Source organism: Tetrao urogallus (genome assembly GCF_951394365.1).
Source record: "Tetrao urogallus genome assembly, chromosome: 4".
NCBI classification, from domain to species: Eukaryota; Metazoa; Chordata; class Aves; order Galliformes; family Phasianidae; genus Tetrao; species Tetrao urogallus.
The window spans coordinates 58502721-58526453 of NC_136817.1; the positions used below are offsets into that span (position 1 = coordinate 58502721).

At 36.8% G+C, this 23733-nt stretch overlaps 1 protein-coding gene across 1 annotated transcript in view; it reads left to right on the top strand.

The window, feature by feature from the left end:
- Positions 1-23733, top strand: part of SLC2A9 (solute carrier family 2 member 9) — a gene marked incomplete at both ends in the record, with an annotated part of 82552 nt that overhangs the window by 56520 nt on the left and 2299 nt on the right. The window contains one exon of the mRNA XM_079534824.1: positions 16433-16560. Within this exon, the coding sequence (XP_079390950.1) occupies positions 16433-16560 (128 nt within the window). The remainder of the gene's footprint in view (positions 1-16432; positions 16561-23733) is intronic.

The window sequence follows — 23733 nt, forward strand, 5'->3', positions numbered from 1 at the left end:
TAGAATCAACTGTTACTATAAACTGCATTTTTTATTTGTTTCAATTTTCTGAACTCAAGTTTTCAGCTTACAGATGTTCTCTAGGCTTATTGCTTAGCAGTAAAGCATTAATGCTAACAGCAGGTACGTTCAGGCACGAGAGAGATTTTGTATTTCATCATTTTTATCAGAAGATGATTAACAGAAGGCAATCTTTCATGTATTTGCTCAAAAATTAAAGGGGCTCTTGTGTTCAAAATAGACTATCTATGATCTGAAAGAGAAAAAAAAAAAAACCTGCAAAAGTTGCTTAGCTCTACAAATTAGGGAACTGTGCTTTTTCAGACATTTGGTTAATTGTACACAAGTGAAGGCACTTGATTAAAGAGAAACATATTGCTTTCCAGTATTATTTTTGGTTTTGTGGACAAAATTGGTAAGTAGTTTTACAGTTTTCATCTCAAAATGTGGAAGCTTCATGGAAATGTTTTTCTTGGCCATGCATTCAACCTGCCAGAAATATATGTTTCATTTGAGGAAGTGTCATCCAATAAAGAGTAAACAGAAAGGGACTGATCATAGGATCATAGAATCCTTAGAGTCGGAAGGGACCTCTGACGGCTGTCTTATCCAGCTTCTCTGCAATGAACAGGGAAACTACAGATAGATCAGATTATCAAGGGCCTGATCCAGCCTCACCTTGAAAGTCTCCAGGGACAGGGCATCAACCACATCACGGGGCAACCTGCTCCAGTGCCTCACCACCCTCACTGTAAAAGACTTTTTCCTTATATCTAACCTAAATCTATGAATCCTAAGTAGATAACAAGTAAAAACAAATAAAGAAAAATTAAAAACATAATTCAAAGAAATTTAATAAGAGTATGCATTCAAAGCATTCATGCCCTTGTTCAGGTTCAATGTCATGAACAAATGCACTGATTAGAAATATTTTGACTGAGTAAACAGCATGTAACTTGTTGGAAATTTAGTTAGTGATAGATTAGTTTAGGTATGTGCAAAGCATCTTCCTTCTTTGACCTTGTGTTCGAGTGATTAAGGAACTGAAAATGCTAAAACCAGTTATCCTCGTGTTCTTAATTAGCAGCTGCTTCTTCACAGATACAGAATTAACATGTTGAACTACACCTGCAGAATCTATGTAACTTTCAGAAGACCCACACTAAAATCTGAGTCAAACAGGACAAGTGTAGGTTCTTCTTATTTGTATCTGTTTTGGTGAATTCCCAATCCACCCACTGTGCCTTTGCAACAGTTGTGCAAGAAAATGATTTTTTATTTTGCTGAATTTATTTTGTGAATTGAATATTTATATGGTTATGCATGCAGGGGGAATTTGAATTTTATATAATGCTAAAAATTGAGCCCTTTTACCTGCTAGCCAAGTAGTTAGAAAAAAAAAGGCAAGAAACCCTACAAAATAAACCCAAACAAACAACCACAAATGGAGTGTCCCAGGATGCGTCCAATTCAGACAGTTTCCTGCAGATGTGTAGCACCACCTGTCAGGGAGGTTGTCAGGTAAGCTGGGGTAAGGATCTTTCACTGCTTGTTTTTAATGCTTAAATATTCATTCTCTGAAGCAGAGAATGACTCTTGTGCCATGTGTCAAGAGATTCACCCCAGATGGTGGGACATGTGGTGCAAAAGAAAACCAACGGATTAATTGAGGGTTACAGCAATGCTGGCGTGGACTTCCAGGCAACTTTCCTAATAGAAATAAGCATAACAAACTATAAGAACTTTGGTGTTAAGCATTTCCATGCATCTTTGTATGAAGAGATTTATTAATATTTTTTTCTTTAGAATACTGTTTTAAGTGTGGCATCCTCCGTTCCAGTTTGGAGAAATGGAGGAGGTAGTGCTGCACTGAGATGTTGGTCTTAAGACCCATCTTCAAAAACTAAAGAAAAGAGTGGGAGGTGGATTGTTTAAAAATATTGCTAGCTTTGGTGCAATCCTTCCGTTATAACATTCTTTCAGAAACTGAGGAAGTATCGGCTCTTTCATATCAAACCTTTGCAAGTTCAGTGATATTGGAAGCACAGTAAACTGAAACACTGGATTTATTTTAACCTTTGGTAATAGGTATAAATAACCCAAGACAATATTGTTCCAGTAAGACCTGTAAAAAGGTGTTTGTGTTGCTCTTCCTTTGACATCCAGCTCACGGGGAAGTTAGTCACCTGTGTGCAGTAACATCTTTTCTTCCTTGGGACGTTCCTCAAGAGTTCCTTGGAGTGCTCTCCAAGGGAAAAAATCAGCTTTATTACCACAAGCACTAGGGGAAGGTTCCTATATTTGAATAGTCTTTTTTATATCCATTGCTCAAGCTATCTTTGTTCAGGAAATTTATGTTGGTTTGGTAGCCCTTCAAGTATACTGCTATGGTTGAAGTCTCACTTCATCATCTTCATTTCTTGTAACAGATGATGCATAAGTGTAGGCAGTTAGAGTGAAAAAGAGACTTAGAAAGTAAGGAGCAGATTTAAGGATACCTGAAAACGTCCATAAGAATGATATCTCTAAATGTCACATGGAAAGCTTCTCTGTAACAGATCCTATTTTATATGTAAGTCGTTTGAAAGGCAGTATTATATTAACATAGTATATGCATGTTCTTTTACGTCTTTTCCTAGAGACCTAATGCATCATATTGCTACATATAATCTCTCTGTACTGCAATGTGAAAAATACTCACTGTACTGACAAGTGTGACATCATCATTGTTGTGATGAAGGCTTAGAGCAGACTGTTAGAATACAACAGTGCTCATTCAGCAGTTTGCACAGGAAGGCTGCAAAGAAGGGCTGCTGTCAAGGTGAAGTAGAGTTTTATGAGAAAAATTGCAGAGCATCTTCTTAATGCCTAACAAAAGAGAAGGTTGAGGGTATGTTTTCTGTTTCTAAATACATGTTCAAAAGGGAAAATAACACTGAGAACAGGGAACAAGTTGACAGCAAATGTTGCTGCAGAAAATGACAACAAATCCCAAGTCTAGGTGCTAGGTAGCCTGGAATGAATTCAGAGTCAAAATTGGAAGTCAGCTCCTAATCACTGGAGTTCAGTTCCATATTAGCTTCTCAGTGGAAACAGTGAAAGGAGAAACTAAGCAAACAACTCTTATAAATTTATGAAAGGACTGTATGAAATACTGCCTGAAAGAGCTGAGTATGGGATTTGACCCAGATTCAGTCTAATTCTGTCCTCCCTTATGTCCAAGTCCTGTGTTCTCCCTTCGTCTCCAAGTGAGATGCTGGATCTAAATATTTTGTACAATCTTTGCTTCCATTTGTCATAAAGTTCATGTGCCTGAAAAGACAAACATGTTCTTAGAGAGGATTTTCTAGCTGTCATTACATGTAGCATGTAGCCCATGACTTAAATTTAACTTACAACAATAGTACATCCAACGTTATTGTTTTATATTCTGTAACACCTCAGAAGTGTTTATCTGGCCATAAATCATTTAGGTATTTCTGCGAGTGAGTAACACTCCTCTTGAGAAGAAATCCTGAGCTTGGTTGTATTTAGGTTGAATTTAGCATGAATAGGATGAGAAGTGAATCAGTGTCAGTTTGCATCTATTCCTATTTTCAAAACTAGTTCCTATTCAGTATGAATAAGGATGGCAATATCATATCAGCAGTATGTTTCCAGGCACAAACTCATCACAGAAAATGGAAATAAAAATCACTCTTTGATGCAATTTGAAGAAAAAAAAATATTATGGCTGTGAGATCTTCCATTTGTTGCTTTTAATACTGATTGCATTTTCAGGCATGGATAAGAAACAATAACAAACCAGACCGTTTTAGAAAAATGTTTCATTCAATTTTTGTCTTTGTTTTGAGGGTTTTGTCTTTATAATATAAACTTGTCATGGTTTATTGACTGCAAGTAATCTTTCCTAACACAGCTGAGTATGGATATAGTGGAAACATGGTAATGGTATATTCAGTATATGTTAAACAGACATTACAGAGTAAACAAAAGAGAACTTGGAGGAAATAAATGCTGTGCCCTGAGGTGTATCAAAGACATTTTGGTATTTAAAGTTTAAAACAGTCTGTGCTCTTATTCTGAATGCCAGCATACAGCTGTAGTGACAGCAGAGCAGTTGTGATAGAAGGGTCACTGTGAAAGCCATGGGTTTGTTCAGTCTGAAATGTCATCAGAGAAGAAAAAAAATCTCAGATGTGAAACAGAAAGAAAGGTGTGATAGCACGCATGTAGACATAAAAGTACTGAAATAAATTGTCATTATTATCACCTGAAATAGGCATTCGCTGAAGCTCTGTGTGATTTCTCTAGCTTCTCCACTTAGATTGGGATGTAAGACTTTCTAATGCTCATGGTGTCCCACAGAGCCATTCTTTCAGTACAGTTCAGGAAAGTGTTTGGAGTTTGCTCAAGTGGAAGAACATTCTTTTTTACTAGAAAAATATATTGTGTTAAAAAGAAGCAAAAAAATCAGTGTTGTTGTATATCTAATTAAAAAATGATAGATTTGAAAGTTTAGGTTAATTCTCAAAGGATCTCTTATTCTGTAACTATAAGCCTTTGCAGTCATTCCAGCAGGTAAGCATCCTTTGATAAAGTTGAATAGTTCCTGCATCAGGTGCGCAAAAATAACCTTTAGTTTTCCTGGTTATTTAATAAGTTCTGGTTTGTTAACAATTATAAAGCCTCTGGGGACACAACAGTAGATTTTAAATGCTTCCCTAAGAGAAGCTAAATGTCCTGAACATGAGCTGCAATTGCATTCAGGGATAACTCATCTCTGACCCAGAGATATATAAGTACAGTGTAACATGTACCTTAAATTGTCTCAGTTGAAGATTTTCTGAGGGATCTCTGGCCCCATCCCCTGCCCCATTGTGCCTCTCCATTGCAGCAGACAGCCATCCATCCAACACAAGTTGCCCTATGGGTGCCATTTCAGCCACCCAGCTGCCAGCAATCAGAGCCTGCCATATTAATGCAGAGTGCCATTTCTTTAATTTATGTGGGCTGTGAAACACAGCAACAGGAGATCTGATTTACCAATCCTTCTCCATTTAGCAATGGAAAAAGCTACTGCCTACACATGAGGAAGGAGAATTTTCAACTTACTGCTAGTAAATCAAGGGGATAAAAGAATGAGAAGTTGAAGGGCTTCACGTAATAACTTGTCTTTTTGTTGCCTTTCAGCAAACAGAGTTTTTGAGCTGTTAAGGAAAAGATATAACAGAATTGCTGTCAGCATGGTTGCATCACCACTGAATTTTGGAGAGGGTAAAATTACGTGTCCCTTGATTATATTAAAGACAGTGTCTTTCAACACATATTTGGGATATTTGTTTTGCTTGAATACTTCTTCCTATAGAGATCAGTGTAAAGTAAGCGTGTATTTTTTAACAGTTCTATTACATAAGTAATTTAAATCTTTACAATTAGTGGAAGTTCTGAAGTAAAATGATCCTCTAGTGTTCTTAAGGTATCTATCTGTTGGAATTGCTTGAGATGACGCATGGAGTTCTTAGCAGCAGGCAAACTTATTAACTTCCTCCCTTTAACAATAGATTTAAAAATTATTTTAATTGAAGCTTTCAAAAAATGAACACTTTGACACTTGAGAGCACTCCTTTTACCTGAGCTATCAGGTTTGCCTGAATGATAGCTAATTACATGCTGATGGCTCACAACTCCAAATCTTAAGAAGTTTACTGCTGAAAAAATGCATCCATGTGCTCTAGGACTTCATAAAAAAAACTGATTTATTCAAATGTTACGTAAGTAATTTATGTACATGATTCAGATTAGTGGGGAGTAGAAATGGAAAGCCTAGTAAAAAATACTGAAGGCTTTAAAATTCATGATTTACAAGCTATATAGGTATTTAATCAAAAAGCCTTTTTCTTCTGTGAATTAAGTATAAAATATTTATATTTACAAAAGTGAAAACTAATAAATATGTAGAACAGCACATGTAGAACTGATAAATTAGAACTAGTAACTGCAAGACAATAAAAATATTTTATTTTCCTTGTGAGCAGATGCAATGCACACAAAAGGAAAGTACTTAGTTCATTTCATCTACTTTCTGCTAAGCTCCATGGCCAACATTTAAATGCAAATGTTCACGAGTTTTGTATAACAATGAGAAGTTGCTCTACAGATCAGACAGTGGGTCTTAGTAGCCAGACCAAAATACTGAAGGTTACAGCAGTGGGAATCTTTCAGGGGAAAAAATAGTTCGGAAGGTCAAATGCATGATCAAGGATTATATCAAACATAGCTTGATAGTACGTGCTTGAAAAAGCAAGCAGCTTTTTCTTTGGAATCTCCAGATGCTATCTATCTATCCTGCATCGGAAACTCCACTTTTGTGGGGAACATTCAGTTGTGCTGAAAACAGCTATCTTGGCTTTGACAACTGGGAGGTGTTTCCTGTCCAGTCACCAAACTGTCTGCTAAGTATTTGTCAAAGCTAGCGCTAAATGTACTGCATTATTCATCCCCTTGCTTCCCCTGCAAGGGGAATTCAAGCCTAAGGTTTGAGGTTTGGGAAGGTTTAATGAAGGTCTGGATGAAAGAAAACTTTTAGTTCTGCTGATGTTCTTCCATTCTGTTGAAAAAAAATAAATCATACTCTAATTTATGTATACAAGTAAATGTTGGGGCTCATATGAACACATAAACTGCTACACAGTGTTAGACCACAGCCTTATGTGAATTGCTGCCTTGTAATGCCAGCTGTAGATGCTTTGAGGGAAACATAAGAAGTCTCTTCTTTCTCTTCTTTCTCTGTTGGAATGCATCCAACACAGCTTCTGGCAATCTGCTTGTTGGGAGTTTTCTTGGGGACAAGGGTGAATCTGGATCCACATCTTTAGGAGCTAGACACTGATTTGCTTTGTAGGGCTTAAACTCAACTTGTTAAACATAAGAAGGTTATTATTTACCCTGAATACAAAAAGTATAGATATCATTGATAATATGATGTACTGCTTCAGCAGTACAAAGAAGTATGTGAACATTTATCACGTCTTAAAGACGTGTTATTTATACCTCAGTTGTTTTATCACACCTGGAACTATCTTGATTTTTTTTTGCATTTATTTGGTCTCATCCTGCAGTCCAAGTGGTACAGCAGTTGAGATTGCCTGTGTAGTTCTGCTGTTCACCTGTATTACCACTAATATTAGTGTCATAAAGCTATAGTCAACTGCTGCATAATTTCAAAAGTAGAGTTTGAAGTGTTCTAGGGCTATTAGCTGGCCTCACATTAGACTAGCAATGTGAGGCACTGGCTGAAAAAGGTGAAGGTTTTGTCCAGATCTTTTCAGCTTTTAAGACTCTCTTCTTTCTGAACGATTCCACTTCATCAGACAGCTTCAAATCTCTCACTGCAACAAAACTGTTACTGTCATTTTTCGAGTCAATACTTGTAAAGAAAAGACATCTTTAGGCTCTATTCATTTGACTTTCTGTATGGTTGAAAACAGATAATGCTATTTGCTACTGGGCACAGTAACTACATGTCTACTACTCTTCATAAACTTTCTACAGTCAGAAACAGTAGCAGCCGCAGCAACAGCTGAATTATTTAATTGGTGGTGTCTGAGACACCACATTCTAAAGACTCCAAAATTTCTCAGAAAATATAAACAGTGAAAACAGTCTGTTACTCATCTTAAACAGGAGGGACAAGGAGAGACTCTTCTGCCCCAACTTCTCTGATCACGTACAGCATTCTAACTCTTGGGATCCTTCAGGAGGAACACAGCTTTGCAGTGACATAATTGTGTACTGCTATTATGATTAATCTGTTTGTTAAAACATTTAGTGAGAAAAGCCTGACATGCCATACTGAGTTTTTGAGTTTGTTTTAGCTTGCACAGGCTCATAACAAGCAGCATTTTGTGCTAATGGGCCATTATCTTGAATTCATCACAGAGAAATCATACCTGATGTCTCTTTCCCCCCCCCCCCTCCCCCAGTAGATTATTACAGAAGCCAAAAGCCTCGACTTGACGGGCTTTTGTCTTTTTTGTCCTGTACCTAGGACACTTATGAGGCTTTATTTCAGGCATTTCCTTGATACTAGTGTCCCTACAGTGAACAAAAACATGACAGTTCTCTACACTCCTTAAAGTAAAAACTCCTTTTCTAAAGATCATTTTTAAAAAATAAATTTATATTAACAGAAGTAATTTTAATCAGGATCTGATTATCATTTTAATGATACTGAGAATAATTATAGAATGAATAATATCATAAAGACTCTTAGTCATAGCTCAATAAAGAATTTTTTTTCTTCATGTTCAAACAGAAGAATAGGAAGTCAGGCTATAATTAAGATTCTGATATGATAAATGTGTCTGAAAATACAACAAATGTTCAAAAGACTATTTACAGGCAGCTAAAAGTTGAGTGTATTTTTGAATTGTATTTTTTTTAATAGTTATGGAGAATTATTATGGTGAAGAAAAAAGAAATGTTGCTAGTACTGCAGTGGAAATGTAATGTTGATCTTCATTTTCCAAGTATTTCATGATAAATACTGCACTAAGTTCTAGGCTTTCACATCATGAAAAAAAAATAACACAAGAAAACCAATATATATATGTGCAAAAATGACCCTAAGCAAAATAAAAGTATAAGCAAAACACTAAAAAATATATATATTCTTTGGATTTGTGCATCAGTTGGCAGAATGGCTCATGTCTGGACTGTCAGTTCTATTACAATAAAAAAGCAAAGATTGGCTCTACAAAAACAAGAAACAAACAAACAAACAAAACCCATCAACTACTGCTTAATAGAAATTAAGATCAAGAAGACTATATGATCATCTAGCCTGTTTTCATGTGTGTTATCACTCACTACTTTTCATTCAGTCTCTAAAGCTTTTCCAGTAGAACAGGAACATCAATTTGTTCAAAGTGCTCAAGACCAAAGTAACAACAAATAATTGATATGAAAGAGGTATCTTCAGATAACGCTAAAATATAAACCCACAAAAGGAGCAGGAAAAAATGTGTAAAGATGCTCTACTCAGTGTTGAAAATGAGGTGCACTTGGGTCAGTACAGCCAGATAGGGCTTCATGACTGATTTTACAGTCTTTCTCACCATGGTGCAATAATATGCAGTGAAAAATGGCTTGTATTGAGCATATTCAGAAGTCTTCAGATTAGGAAGACCGGAATCTAATAAACCAGAATAGTAGAGAAATTGTCTAGTTTAATCATTTTGGTAAATGACCATATGACAAAGCACTGAGTTTTGGTGTCTACTTGGACTTGCATAGTTCTGGGTTGCATTATTTATAGATTGCTTTGTTTTAATTTTCACCAGGTACTTGTTTAAATTGGTGGGAGATTTTCCAAGATGTGTTGCTCTGCATCAGTTTCAAATACAGTTCATCTTTGCAGACTGGAGACTTCATTTAGGACTAAACAGTTATTAGAAATAATGTGGGTAAGGGATGAGCGTAAAATGGAGTAGATAATCAATCATGAGCAAATCTGTGAAAAGCAAAATGCAGAAATTAAGTTTTGATGCTGTGACAAAGCTGGATTGAATGGACTGTGCTAAAAAGAGGTGATAAAATTGACTGACTGATGAGGAAGATGGCCATAGGAGTGGTATTGGGACTTATGAAGTTGAATGCAGTGGTAAGGCACACCAGGTAAAAATAGCTAAGTATAATGGAAACAAGGTGTGATGACTTGCATATAACTGAAACATTTATGAATGAACTAATAACAGATAGTGGACATTTTGTGCTGGAAGAGCAAGCAGACTCAAAGGTGAGTGTTAGGCTTAAATGAGGTAGAGATCAGTGTAAAAAACTGCATTCTGCTCTTGGTTCTCAGATCTAGGTTTCATTAAAAGATCATACTGTTAAAACTGGCTGAGTTCATAGCATTTGGGAAATAGGGAAAAGGAAAAGCTATGAAAAATTAGTACTTGGGCTTCCAAGAGCAGAGCTGCATTTGAAAGAAGATATAACTCAAGTAGAAGAAACTGTCTTAAAAAGACTGAATTTACTTGGGCTCTTCAATTATGTAGTATGCATTTTGCCTTCATTATACAGTTTTTTGAGATAAAAATGATTCAGTCAGTAAATGGGTGCTCATAAAATTCTGCTTAAGAACAGTGCCTTACAGAACTAAAAAATTAAGAGAAAATGCATTAATTATTATTCAAGAGGGGAAGAACTTCACTGAAGAAGAAGAAATTATCAGATGGTTCAGATAAGGGAATACTTAGGTCATTTGCACTGAAATTACATGAATTAAAAATAATTACTGAACTGAACAGAGAAGAAATATTATGTCGTTTGTCAATGGCCTTACTGTTGTATGTCATACATGTTAGTGTCAATAATTGAGATCTGAGATTTTTTTTTAAACCAGTGATGTTGCAGCAGAGTATATCAGTATGTTTTTGTGTTGTACTTGGTTGCTTTGTTACTTTAATTGATCGAAAGTGATGTGGTTTACCTTGCACCAGCAAAGACCCAAATGCCTGCCAGACTGATTTTCTATAGGCTGTTGGAATAGCAGATTTATAGATGCTAAACCAAACATTACTTATTAAATGCAAAAGCCTTTTCCACACAGCATTATATTACAAGCAAGAATGTTAATAACTGTGAGGTACTTGTTACTATATTATTAGTTTTTGCCAGATTCTGTATTTTTTATGTTTTCTAATTTGGTTCTACGGTTTGCACTGCTGGTTTGTCTTAGACTGATGAAGCTTTAAACATCCTTTGTTCAAGTGGCCTTTAATCCAAACAGAAGAGCTCCAGCTCTTCAGATGGTACAAATTAACGTTGTTAACCAACTGTACTGTTTTATACAATCCAAGTGCCTGTTTTCCTTAAGTCTGTAGTAGATCAGCAGTTCTCCTGTGGAGAGCTGGGGACATTTAAGAGAGACTGTGGCATGACGATGTGCGTCAGCCCATCTCTATCACACATTCTGCTCCCAGCTCTCTAATCAGGATTAGCTAGCAAGGCAGTTGTCCTGCCTGAAAATGTAACACCTTTATTGGGAAGGAGGAGTATATTGTTCCACCAAGTAGAACGTGCAACAATTTTAAGTAGAATGTGCAACTTAAAATAATCTGGCAGCCACACAGAATCTCTGTAAAAATCAATATGTTCTATCTATAGGCTCACAGGGACAGAAAGCACTTGCTGGTTGTGCTGGGTGCCTCACCAGCAGATCTCCTGTAGTATATCTTTCAGGTGCATCTTTTTGAGTTTTTAGTTTTTTGGCAGCTAAGGCTTGGGTGCAGGCTAACATCCTTTTGCTGTCTTTCTGAAGAATATTGGGTTTCTTTGCCAGCGGCTTTCCTCCAGGAGGTTTGTCTCACTTCCTTTTCCTCTCCCACATAGCTGTCCTCCAGAATTGTCTTCTCCCAGTTGAACTGCACACACTGAAGCCTGTCATTGAGCTATTATTCTGTTTTCCAGCCCTATTAGGTTATATCAGTCCTTGCCTTGTGGTCAAAAGCTGTTTGGCTTGATCTGATCTAGAGCTACACAGACATCTTTTAGCAAAACAGAACATTGTTGCAAAATGCTTGCCTGTTCTGTCAAAACATCTCATCTTGAAGATTCCTTATCTCACAGTGGCTGGAAGATCTGGCAGGTCTTGCCCTAATCAGGCTTTCCAGGATTTCAAGCCTTCCTATTGGGAAGGCATTCAGCTGCCTCTTGAGTTGTGGAGCTGGAAACCCCACAGTTTTTGTGGAGCTGCCAGCTGGGACTGAACACATGGAACTGTGCCTTGAGCCTGTGCTAAGAGATGAGCAGAGAACTTGGAGTTCCTTTCTCTTCCCTGCCTTGAGGGATGCAATTTCCATTGCTTCTAGAGGCAGTTTACCAATCTAATAAGTCTCCCTGTCCTGTACTAGGCATTTATTCTCTCAACAGTCTTATTTCATAAATCATGTATATAACTAGGATCAAGTTCCAGTTAGGTACTGCATAGAGACAAAATTAGGATCTCTGTATTTCCTTCAGTTTTCACATTTTCTGTGTTTAGACTTTTGTGCTGAAACAAATAACTCTTGCTAATCGGTATTTTTTTGTAACTGCAGTCAATATGTGCATTTAATATTTTGAAAGGAAAGCATATTGATACTCATGCAAATGTAAATATATATTTGAAAATCTCTAGCTGGTACAGCAAGAATATTATTTCTGTTCTATCATTCCAATTTCATATGCAATAGTCTATTTGGTTGAGACTCTGGATGCTTGCCATCAAGTGGCATTGAATCTATGTGTAACTGCACTAATTATGGAAGAAAATGAGTAAAATGCACAGATATAAGTGTTTTGGTGCATATAAAATTCTGTCATATAGGCTTTGTCTAGTTTCATTAAGCAGATCATTGGTATACAAGGCTTGCAATAGCAATGTGCAATTTGCAATAGAAGTACCATGTTAACAGGTGGAAAAATCTTTAGTGGCACTGTAATATGTCAAGAGCTTCTTCCATTATGTTCACTGTAATGCTGAAAACAGGAATGTATAAGAAATGAATTGCTGTAAGTATCCTGGTCAGTGCATTACTCTTCTAAGTTAATGTTCAGAACCTATTTTGCTGAAGTATTCTTACGGGAAATCATAATATATGTTTTCATTTTTTGATCAGTGCTAAAATAATGCTGTTCCACTGAAAAATGTTTGGAAATTCTCCTAATGGAAACACTATTTCCAGATTCATCACCCATGAGGAAGAACACCATTTAGCTTTATGATGAAGCCGTTTAACCAAATTTAAGCTTATGAGGCTGCAAAACTCATGACAAAACGTTTAAAGACTGTTTCAAAAAGACAGTGGATTGGTTAGCCTGCTTTTGGCTCTGGTTTCCAAGCAACCATTGAACAGCAGCCAGCACGGAACAATTAATTCATTGGGTATCTTACACTGAAACTAACTGTAAGGAGCGGTTGGTAAGATGACATATTGTTGTGATGACTAAACCACTCAAAAAACAGTGTGGAAAATCCTGAGATTCTGTAAAGATAGAGAATGAGAATCAAACCTGCATCAGAGACAGTAGTGACACATTCTACAAAATGCCTTGACCAGTTCAAAGCATACTGCAGCTTTCTTCCAAGTCACGTGCTTGAATTTTTTTCTCAAAGAGAAAAAGGGGAAAAAAGATCTTTGAGTAGCTCTGCACCTTGAAATGGCTGGTGATGGGTGGATGCTTGGGGTTATGAATTTAGCTGATTTCAGGTGCCTTCACTGTTGGCATCTTAAGGATTTACATTTTTTCTTCAGCTTATCATAATTTCTCTATTCATTTCACTCCACTAAGGAGTGAAATGGTTCTTGGTAGGCTTTCTTATCCCCTGCTCTACGTCCTAGTAAGGTCAAGTTTCTGCTCTTCCTGGCATGTAGCAATATACAACTATGATCTACTTTCATCAACTTTTTCATTTGTCTTTAGGCCTGTCCTGTTTTTCAGTTAATTCACCAATTACTTTTCAGGCTCCTTGATTGTTTCATATGTTTCTCTTAAGTCATCCTTCTATATAACCTGGCTTTCTCTGCTTTGTGATGCTGTGGAATTCTTGTCTATGCCATGACAAAGTCTGAGGATTTGCTCTGCCTGAGGGTTGTGCACCTTTCCTCTTTTTATGCTGTAGACATTTGAGAGCTCCAAGGAACTGCTGAATTTTTTTATTTTTTATTTTTAGACTTTTCAATATGCTATTTTTACCATCACGAGATTAATTGATTAATTTTCAAATTAGATTGAAGAGCTTTTGTGATAAGCAGGACTAATAATAATCTGCAGTGATTATTAATATGTATCCAAATACTACTATCTGAATTTCAAGGAACCTTTTTTTTACTAACAATGCTTATGCATTTTTATTTCCACAACATTTATTCTTTCTGATATGTTTCTGTCCTGAACTTTTTTTTTTTTCATTTTTGCCTCTGGCTTTTTTCCTCTCTTGTACAATGTGTATTTTCTCAAATGGATCCCGAACAGCATTTTTATTATACTGACAAGAACGGTAACACCTCTGGAGACTATCCTACAGCAAAGGCATGCCAGAATAAATGATCATAAATGAATAACTTCCATGGTTTCTATGTATCCAGTCATTCAGTTCTTCACTGCGAGAGGCAGGTGCACTGGCAAACCACTCCCTCATGTGACATTTGAGACCTAAACCAGGTACTGGCAGGACAGATGTGATTGTTATTTTGCCTGCCATAGTATAGGATTTAAACCCCAGTCCCAAGTACATGACAAAATAGGCACTGTAAACCACAGAGGACTGATAGACCATTACCTGAATTTGAGTGAGTGCCTGTTTGGCTAGTTGTTCTACACAGTCAAAGTACTATTGACAGTGGTCACTTTTTTGGTCGAAGAATTTGGATACCACTTGTGACTTGTGGAAAGACTTTTAAACTGGGGCACGGATGACCCAAACACTTAGTGTTTCTGTTTCCTATGTATAAAATAGGAATAAATATTTATTTGCTCTGTACTTCTGTATGTGTAATTTATACTGACAGTCTTTGGAACAAAAAGTTGAGTTTGCTACAGTTGTAAATATATTCTCACAAAAAGTCAAAGTTGATAATGGGGCACTGCCTATACTGTATAATCTAACTTTTTTCTGCATTACTTTGCCTTCCTTTTATGCACATAATCATGGTCTCTGAGTATGAAAGATCTGAAATGGAGGAATATCTGAGAATGTGTCAACTGCATATCCTGTTCTGTATTTACAAATCACTATCTGATACTTGATAGAACAGTTTCTAGTGCACGTGTTTAAGTGCAGTGGCTCTGAGCACAAGGGGCTGTATGACAATGCATCACCATACAGCACTTCCATGTGTTCACAGCTGTCCTTTGGGAAGGGAATATGCAGTCTGAATTCAAAGAGTAGAACAAAAAATAAGCACACAGATGAAACAAAAGCATGTAAGAGGAAGATCCAGTGTGTGTACAAAGTCTTCTATAATGTTTTCACCTTAAATTATGTGTATTTTGGAAAGAGGATTGTCATAGGGGTTTTTGAGAGAAAATGTGTCCTGATCAACCCAATTTTCCTGAAATTCACCTGATTTTGATTGTTCATATTAGCTAGTTAAAATGCCTAAAACAGCTAAAGGAATTACATAAGGGATGAGCAGTGGATCTTAGGGGACAGATTCTTTAACAGGGTCTGTGGTGACAGAACAAGGGGAAACGGTTTCAAACTCTAAGAGAGGAGATTTAGGTTAGATATAAGGAGAAGATATTTTACAATGAGGGTGGTGAGGCACTGGAGCAGGTTGCCTGGAGAGATGTGGTTGATGCCCCATCCCTGGAGACTTTGAAAGTGAGGCAGGATAAAGCCCTGGTGGCCCAATCTGGCTGCGATGTCCCTGTGCATTGCAGGGGAGTCAAACTACATGGCCTTCAGAGGTCCCTTCCAACTCTAAGGATTCTATGATCTTACCTGATAAGCTAAGTGGTAATGCAGAAAATGAGGCATAATAACAAAGGCAGACATGAGGTTCTTGAGTTAGGAATTGGTAGCAACATTACTGAAAACATGACTAATGTAATGAGATTAACTTTTTTCCAAACTGCTACAAAATAATCCTGCAAGCAGACGTGTCTAATTAACTGTAATAAGTATCCACTTAGCAATTAGAATTCATGTTTTATTCTGTGAAAACAGTGATATTTCTATAGAAATATCCTACTAAAAATGAAAGAAGCCAAAGAAAAATCAGGACTTTCAGCACTAGACAGCTGTTCCCCAAGGGTTATTGTCAGGCCAACAACATGCCAGTGCTGTACAAAATAGCCCACTGTCTAAGTGGAAGGAAACACGAGTGACAAATGTACTATTCTGCAGAGCTTGGTATTATGGAGGTCAGAGTCCTTGGGTGATGGGAAGAATAGACCTTGCCAGAAGTGCCAACTAGTAAACGTGTTAAATAAACATCAATGAAAAATGTGCCTACAGAGCAGCAAATGCTTTGCTTTTTTATTACTAAAATTAAGTGGGCAATAACTATCCAAAAATATTATTTAATCTCTTCAGAGCCATCTTTTTAGTTTTTAATGCCTAAAAGTATTTTGGAATATTTCTCAAATTTTAGAATTTCAAGCATTTTAGTAGAAATGGTGATTCTTATTCTAATAACCAGCTCATCACATGGCACTCTGGAAGTTGTGTGAATTCTCCGTTTCCTGTCACTAAGATGCAGTGGCATTAAACAACAAAATGTCACATTCCTCTAAAATATGGTTTTAATAAATCGTATTATCTGCTCAGAAATGCTTGCTGATGAAATGTGCAACACAGAGTGTGTTTGCCTCTGTTATTAAAGAAAGCGTTGGCAGAGGACGTTTACTAAAACCACCACCTTCTTGGACCCTGTTCCAGGTGGGATCCCGTTTGTCCTCACAGGAGAGTTTTTCCAGCAGTCTCAGAGGCCGGCTGCATTCATGGTAGCTGGGACAGTCAACTGGCTCTGCAACTTTGCAGTCGGACTGCTCTTCCCTTTCATTCAGGTACTTAACATGCTTGATCTTTGATGCGCTATATTTCTTACGCTATAAGTATTTTTCTGGTAATAGTAAATGTCTTTTCATTGAAGTGAATGAAATTCCTACTATGTTTATGATGCATTTTAATTGTGCTACCCATGTATCATCCGAATGTCTCAGGAAGAATTGTCCTCTGAAAAAATTAATAGCAGTATAGCAGTGAACAACCCTAAATGGCAAATTACCAACAGGAGTACTGTAGCAGTGCAATCTGATGTGATGGCTGTGTCCATAAGTCACACCGTCCTTGTCATCTGCAGCCATAATGATCCATCTTCAGCTTTATTGTATGCTTTGAGAATTCTTATTTGGTGAATAGTCTCATTGGTGAATAAATACAAAGAAGGTGTTACTGCTGTGTGTGACTTCTTAAAACTGAAAATTATATGATGCATTGTTATATGCAGTACTCTGCACCAGTATTTGCAGATACTGTAAAATTATATCTTACTCTAAGCCTGTGTAAGTTAACTATCATTTGAGAGTGAAACTGCTTTAATTAAGTAGTTCTGTTTGGAATTATCTGTCTGAAAGAATTTATGGGAGAACTTGAAAGAATTATAAAATCTGACCCTTGGTCTACATTTGACACAATTTAAAATTTCTTTTAAGAGGAAAATGGCTTTAATCATTTTGATGACTTGGATCACCTTCAAAAGTTAACATGAGTATAAATGCTGTCATCCTTCCAAACTGTGCTACTGTTAACATTAACTTCAGTTCCACCGCTCTGAGCTGTAAGTGTTTAGGTTTGTTTTAATGCTTAGTGAAATCTGTGAGTGTTCTCCATCAGTTTTTTTTAGCTCAGACAAAGGAGCTGGTTCAGACTTCTCAGGTGTGATATTCAAAAGCAGGTAGAGTTGTCATTAATTTCCCACTGAGGTCATTGGAACATCTACCAAATTCAGCAGAGAAACAATTAGACAAATCTGACATGTTTTTTTTGAAAACTTCACCTTAGTCATCAGCATCAACATGAATTCACTCAGCTCAGGATTCTCCCTCTAATGTAACCTTTTTTGTTCTGCAAACCCCCTCAACAGGTCTTGTATTTAAAAAGGACCTCAGTAAATACAAATATAAAGGCAAACTGCATTTTCTGTTTCTTTCACATGCACGTTAATTCTTTGTGAGTGTTTTAGTATGCATCCATACGAAGTTTGCTATTGCCTTGGGAAATCTATGATTTTGCATCATAAAAAATTCCCTTTATGTGTTTACAGCATTACCAGTTTAGTTTTAATGAAGAAAATCATGTTTCCATATTACAGAGATTTTGGCTTTCAAAAAGTAATTTAAAAAAAACGCCTAAAGATGTTCACATCTTCACACATCTGTGTGCCTGGCTTTCCATGATTTTATTGATGTTGAAGCTTCCTTAAGAGGAAGTGTCTCATTAATTGTACACAGCAAGTGGCTCAGAAGGCTCTTTTCAGCTTTTTTTTTTTGTGTGTGTTTTACATCAGTAGCCACTGCTGTAGTTTATGGTGGCAGAATCCCAAATCCAAAGCAGTGAGCTGACAGCACCAATTTCTCCTTCCCTGCAAATTATGAGGGAATCATAGGAATAACATAATGATGCTTTGAGTTGCATAAACTTGAAAAATGGAGAGAATTAGAAGAGAAAACAGGAAACACGGCAATTATGTGAAAGAAAGCAAAACTAAAATGATTCCACCTGGAAAAAAATTGTGAGGTAGGAAAGACTGACTGTGAATGATAGAAGACAGAGAAAAGATTGGTTATTTTCTTTATGTCAAAAGGATTAGAAGGTGTTAAACTTCTCTGACGTATCAAAAGAAACTATGAATTTCATAACAACTTGAGCAGGAAAATTTGAGGGATCTCTCACCTGAAGGCCTTCAAGGTTATATTAGTCATCCTTCTGAAAGCTTATTGCTGCTTAATATATTCTCTCTTTTATGGATAATAAAAGGAAACAGATCGTTTTCCCTGTGGCAGTAGTGATTCATTGCAAAAAAAAAAAAAAAACAACCACCGACAAACCTGACCAGAGGAAGTCGTGCATTCCTTTTTGTCTTTAACTACCAGCATTCAAACTGACTGATTGACTTTTGCATCTCTATTTTCTAATTGCACTGGTGTGTGTTTCGTGTTTGCAATTCTGAATTATCACTGAAGGTTTGATGTCGCTTTCAAATTTATCAGTTAGTTATACAGTGATAAATATAAAATTGCATCTACTTCTGTATTAAATTTAACTGGTTTCACCCTCCACCTATCGGATGCTTTGTTGCAAATTGTTTAATCTGCTGAACAGAAGAGAGTGAAGGTTTTGATAGGTATTTAACTGTTGACTGAAAAGCACAAGTAAATGTATTTCAGGTGTTGGCATTTCCGTAAGTTATTCACGAGCCATAAAGAGCTCATCCTTCTGTGTGATATTTATTCTAGTCCTTGAGTTAATGAATAACTTCTTAAACAGAGGAGTGATGGATGGCTAAATAATGTAATACAAACATGCTTGTCCATGAGTATCCTGCTCTCTTTCTCACTGGCACATCTATAAACAGAAACTATTTCCCAGACACTCAGATGAATAAAACCCAACTCTTCTACACACACAAGTAGATACAGGCACAAACCTATTAATGTAACCAGACTCAAAATTATTACTTGTGGGCATTTTTTGGCATCACCTCTCTAAATCTGCAGTTCTACTTTATGCTGCTGGATAGAAAATCTGAGACTTTTCCTGACTTCTCTGGAGACTGTTATTCAAGAATATGTTGTAAAGAGTGAGTGATAGCTGGTAGGAATAGCTATGCTAAGGAGGTCTGGATAGTGAAGGACAGGGCAACATAGTAAACAAGAAATACGAGTGTTTATGTGTGTGGAAGTAGATGCGATGGGCTGAAGCTAGCAGATGGGACAACAAACCACAGCAGAAGAAAAGTGCTTGAAAAGCTCTGGTGGTGTTCAGCAAGTGTTCAGCTGTTAGTCTTCAAAAAGGATTGCAGTAGCAGCCTTCTGTACCAAGATAGGTCAGCAGGACATTAAATCACATGTTATCTAGTGTTGTTTTTCTAAAGCATTGTAAAAATACAAAGAATTACTAAGAATTAGCAGTTAATTTTAGGACTGACTATGCTCTTTTCATAATATTCTGATGCATTCTTATTTCATTTTTCAGTTTCTTCTCTTAGAATGTTATGGGGCATTTAAAGACTACATGGAAAGCAATATTCTGCTGCAGAAGTTTTATGTCATAATAATTTCCCATTCTAGAAGGAAGACTGCAGAGTCTCTTTTTTAAGATGCTACGGTCATGGTGTATATGGAGTGCTTATTCAAAAGATACTTATTAAAATATCTCTGTATATTTTATTGAAATTGGAATCTTTCAATGGATATACTAATTTACACTGTAGAACACACTTTCCTTTCCCAGAAACACAGTGGAAACAGAAGTAAGCCAGAGAGGAATGAAAGAAAACAGTCGTTTTTATCTGCCATAAATGTACTTGATGTTTCCTACTTGATTCTTTTAATACCCCATGCTAACTGCTTTGTAATATGTATGTTAAAGGACTAAAGATAAGGAGATGGGGGAAGAGGAGTTACCAGGGATCACAGAGGAGTATTCAGGTGTGCTTACAGGTCCACTAGGTGCAAAGATGACTACTCCTCAGTTGTGTTTGGCTTTTGCCTGTGGTACTGTGAGGTTGCGTGCCTACAGCAAGGAAAGATAGAGTTTGAAATATTTAGAAATGCTGGGGAAGCAACTGATGGAGGTCTTCAAATCTCTTCACATGGTTGTACTAGGAAATGATGTAGATCCCTGTCTAAATGACAAAGAAGAACTTTGCTGCTGCTGTAGCTGCTTAGAAAAAAGAAAGAGAACTTGAATGGGATTCATTTATCATCTTTCCATCTTTCCAGGCCTATGTACAGTCCTTGAGGACTGCAGTGATTTTTCCCCTTTTATTTCTGCCCCAAGAGAAGCTTGCATTGTCTCAAAATAGGTAACATTTCTCATTCTCTTGCAGCATTTTTGCAGCAACTCTGCGGCAATACTTCTACAAGCTGCATGGTGTTCTGCAGCCATTTGATTGAGCAATAGCATAGAATATCTCATTTTTGCAGGGGCTAATAAAATCAGTGTGCAGTTTGAGTGTTTTTCTGGTTATAAAAAACATTGTTTTTACAAAGTCATAATATTTGTATTTATCTACCATCATGTACTTTTTTGTGCTGTTTCTTTGTAACTGTAGATTGAGGCACGTTTATAAGCAAATACATATTGTGTTGTAGATCTGAGAGATGAACGCTCACACCTTATCAAAGGCTTGCATATAAGTCTTAAGTTATGGTTGAGTGCTTATTCTTCAAGTTGGGGAAACAAGCAACTGTCAGATACTGTCAGAAACAACCTCTGCAGCTCCTTTCTGGCTCACTGGCAATGGAAAGGGCTGTGCTTTTTTACTGTGGATAAGTCACTAGATGTGGGGCAGGCTTCAAAAATAAATGAGAAACTGTCATTACCTCAAATATCCAATGTGACTGCTACTGATTGTAATCTTTATGGTAACCACCAAATGCAAGCATCCATTGCCAGTGCCAAACATGCAGTGACATTTCAAGTTGAGAATTTAGTGACTGGGAAGGTAAAGGGGTTCGTTTGCCTTCCACTTAAAGTTTTGATGGTACTGAAGGAATCTCTCCTGCTTTTTTCAGCCTAGCAATTGAATTTTTAGGGCAGATATTATGCGTGTTTTTTTGGATTGCCCCCACTCCACTATATTGAAAATGATTTTGTGATTGATGTCACTATTATGAAATGCAAAAGCAAATAAGAAAGCAAAAATGGAGAACAGGAAGTGCCTATGTAGGACTCAGCAGCAATTGATGGAGAAATCAGGCAGAGTGCATAAATAAAAACTCAAATGGAAATTGAGAGACATTGTGTAGATACGCATTTGTTTGTTTCTGGATTATGTTTCCAAGACTAGTGAAAGACTATAAAGGTAGTTCAGTAGGAAGGAACCACGTTGGTATCATACTTGGAAAGAAAATCTGACATTTGCTGGGAGTCAGAACTTCTATTTTAAAAATCTTTGTTTGGTAAACTTGCTAAATCTGATTCATTTGTGGTAAATTTGTTCATTTGTGCATTTCTTTTTTGTATATGCTCAGGAATGTAAATTTTCCAAATTTCAATGTAGCAGTTGTGCCTAGAAATTGATTTTTACTATAAAGTGAGTTAAATCAGTAAATAGCTATCTATTGCCTGAGGAGCAAATCTGGGGGAGTTTCTTTTGGGTTGCTTGTTGGTTTGTTTGTTTTATGAATCCTAGAGATCTTACAATTTTAATTCTAGGATTTCCATTTGCTTGTGTTTACTTTTTAGCTTGAGGAAAAAAAAAAGAAGAAAAACAAAAAAAAGCTCTTTTGTTCATCCATTCTGAGCATTTGAAGTCACAGTGGTAAAAATTAAGTGTTCTTTAGCATTACGTTTAAGGAGAGACTGGGCCTATACATTTTGCATAATGCCGATAGCAGCCCTGTGCAATCTGAGAATATGTCAAACTTTCTGTTTATGAAGATGTTGCTGTGCTGCACTGCCTTATTCATACACCTCAATTACAGAGCTACAAGCCACTGTCTGAGTCAGGTCTGATTTGCCGTGCTGGGGATCTGATTTGGCAGAATTGTTTAAGTGCTTTGACGTTAACCCCTTTTTGTGGTAATCAAATGCATGTCTTAAATGAAAAGTTTCCTGATTTCCCACTTTTCAGAGAATACAGAGCCTTGATCAGCTGCAGAAATATAAAGAGGATAAAAAAATGAGTAATTCAAGATTCAAGTGGCAGGACATTTATAGAAACATTGAGTTTAAATAGCCTCCTTAGAAAGCAGTACAAAAATGGAAGGTGATGAGTTTAAAAGTTTGTTCTTAACTTTAAAATATCTTGGGCATCCTTGAAAAATTCACTCTAAGTCAATTTTGAAGAAGATTTAGTAGCCTACTGACTATTTAGGAATAACCAAGGTGCTCTCTTCAAGAGATGGCAGCAAAAATCTGGTCTGCGATTCTCATACCCTCTGCTGGGAGCCCAGGAAGGCAGACTTCCATAACCCATGGAAATCATGGTCCTTCAAGGATATCTGTGTATCTGACCTCGACTCTGAATGAATAACTATGAGCTACAAGAGCCTTCAAGAGAAGGGGCCCTGGTTATTCAGGAAAACACCTGAAATATTTGGTAACTTTGAACATCTGATGTTCATGCAAGAGGATACAATGAAGAAACAATGGAAAACAGATGGAAATACATGCTTCTATTCCATGTAATTAGTGAAATAATGTTCAAAAGTATAGAAAAATATTTAGCTTTTCAAATTTTATCATGTGTGTTATCATTAGTCTTATGTCATTAAGAATGCACATATCAGTAGGGGATCTTGAGGCCCAATGGGCTAAGAGCACAGAATTGCAGAGTATCTGTACTTTGCATGGCCCCAAAGGCTCTCATTGAAATTCTTCCTCAGTTTTTTATTCCCATTCCAGCCCCACAGACTTCCCTCTCAGAATGAGTGTGCAGTAACTCAGTGCTCACACTCTTCCCAGCGCACTACCCTACCTTCAGCATCTCTTGACAGGAACATCAGATATACTCATCCATCCATTGATTCCTCCCTCTGGCACCAATCAATTCAGAATACATCAGAAAAAGATAAAAATGAATTAAAAATCTAGGCTGAGCTGTATCCCTTTCATACGCCATTAAAGGTTTCTTTTGAGTTAGGATTCAAGATTTGATATTTACCTTCTGCTTTATCCTGCACTTCTGTCCAAAATTCCTTTATCAGTGTGCAGTGCAGATAGATTTCATGCTTATAATGGGTAATGTAATTTATATTCTTCTGTTGCAGACACTGATTCAGAAGATATTAGCTGAACTCTGAGTTACAAAGGCTTGTGAACATGTTTGTCTTTTCTCTGTGTGTAAAATGATAGCCTGCTTTAAAGAAATATTATGAGTGAATGCTAGCTGATGAGAGAAGTTACAATCATTTTGTGATTGCCCTCTGGTGTTCCTCTCCAGGAATTAGGGCTCCATCCTGCTGCACGTGAGGAGTGCAAAGTAATGGTCTCTTGCTACAGAACTCATT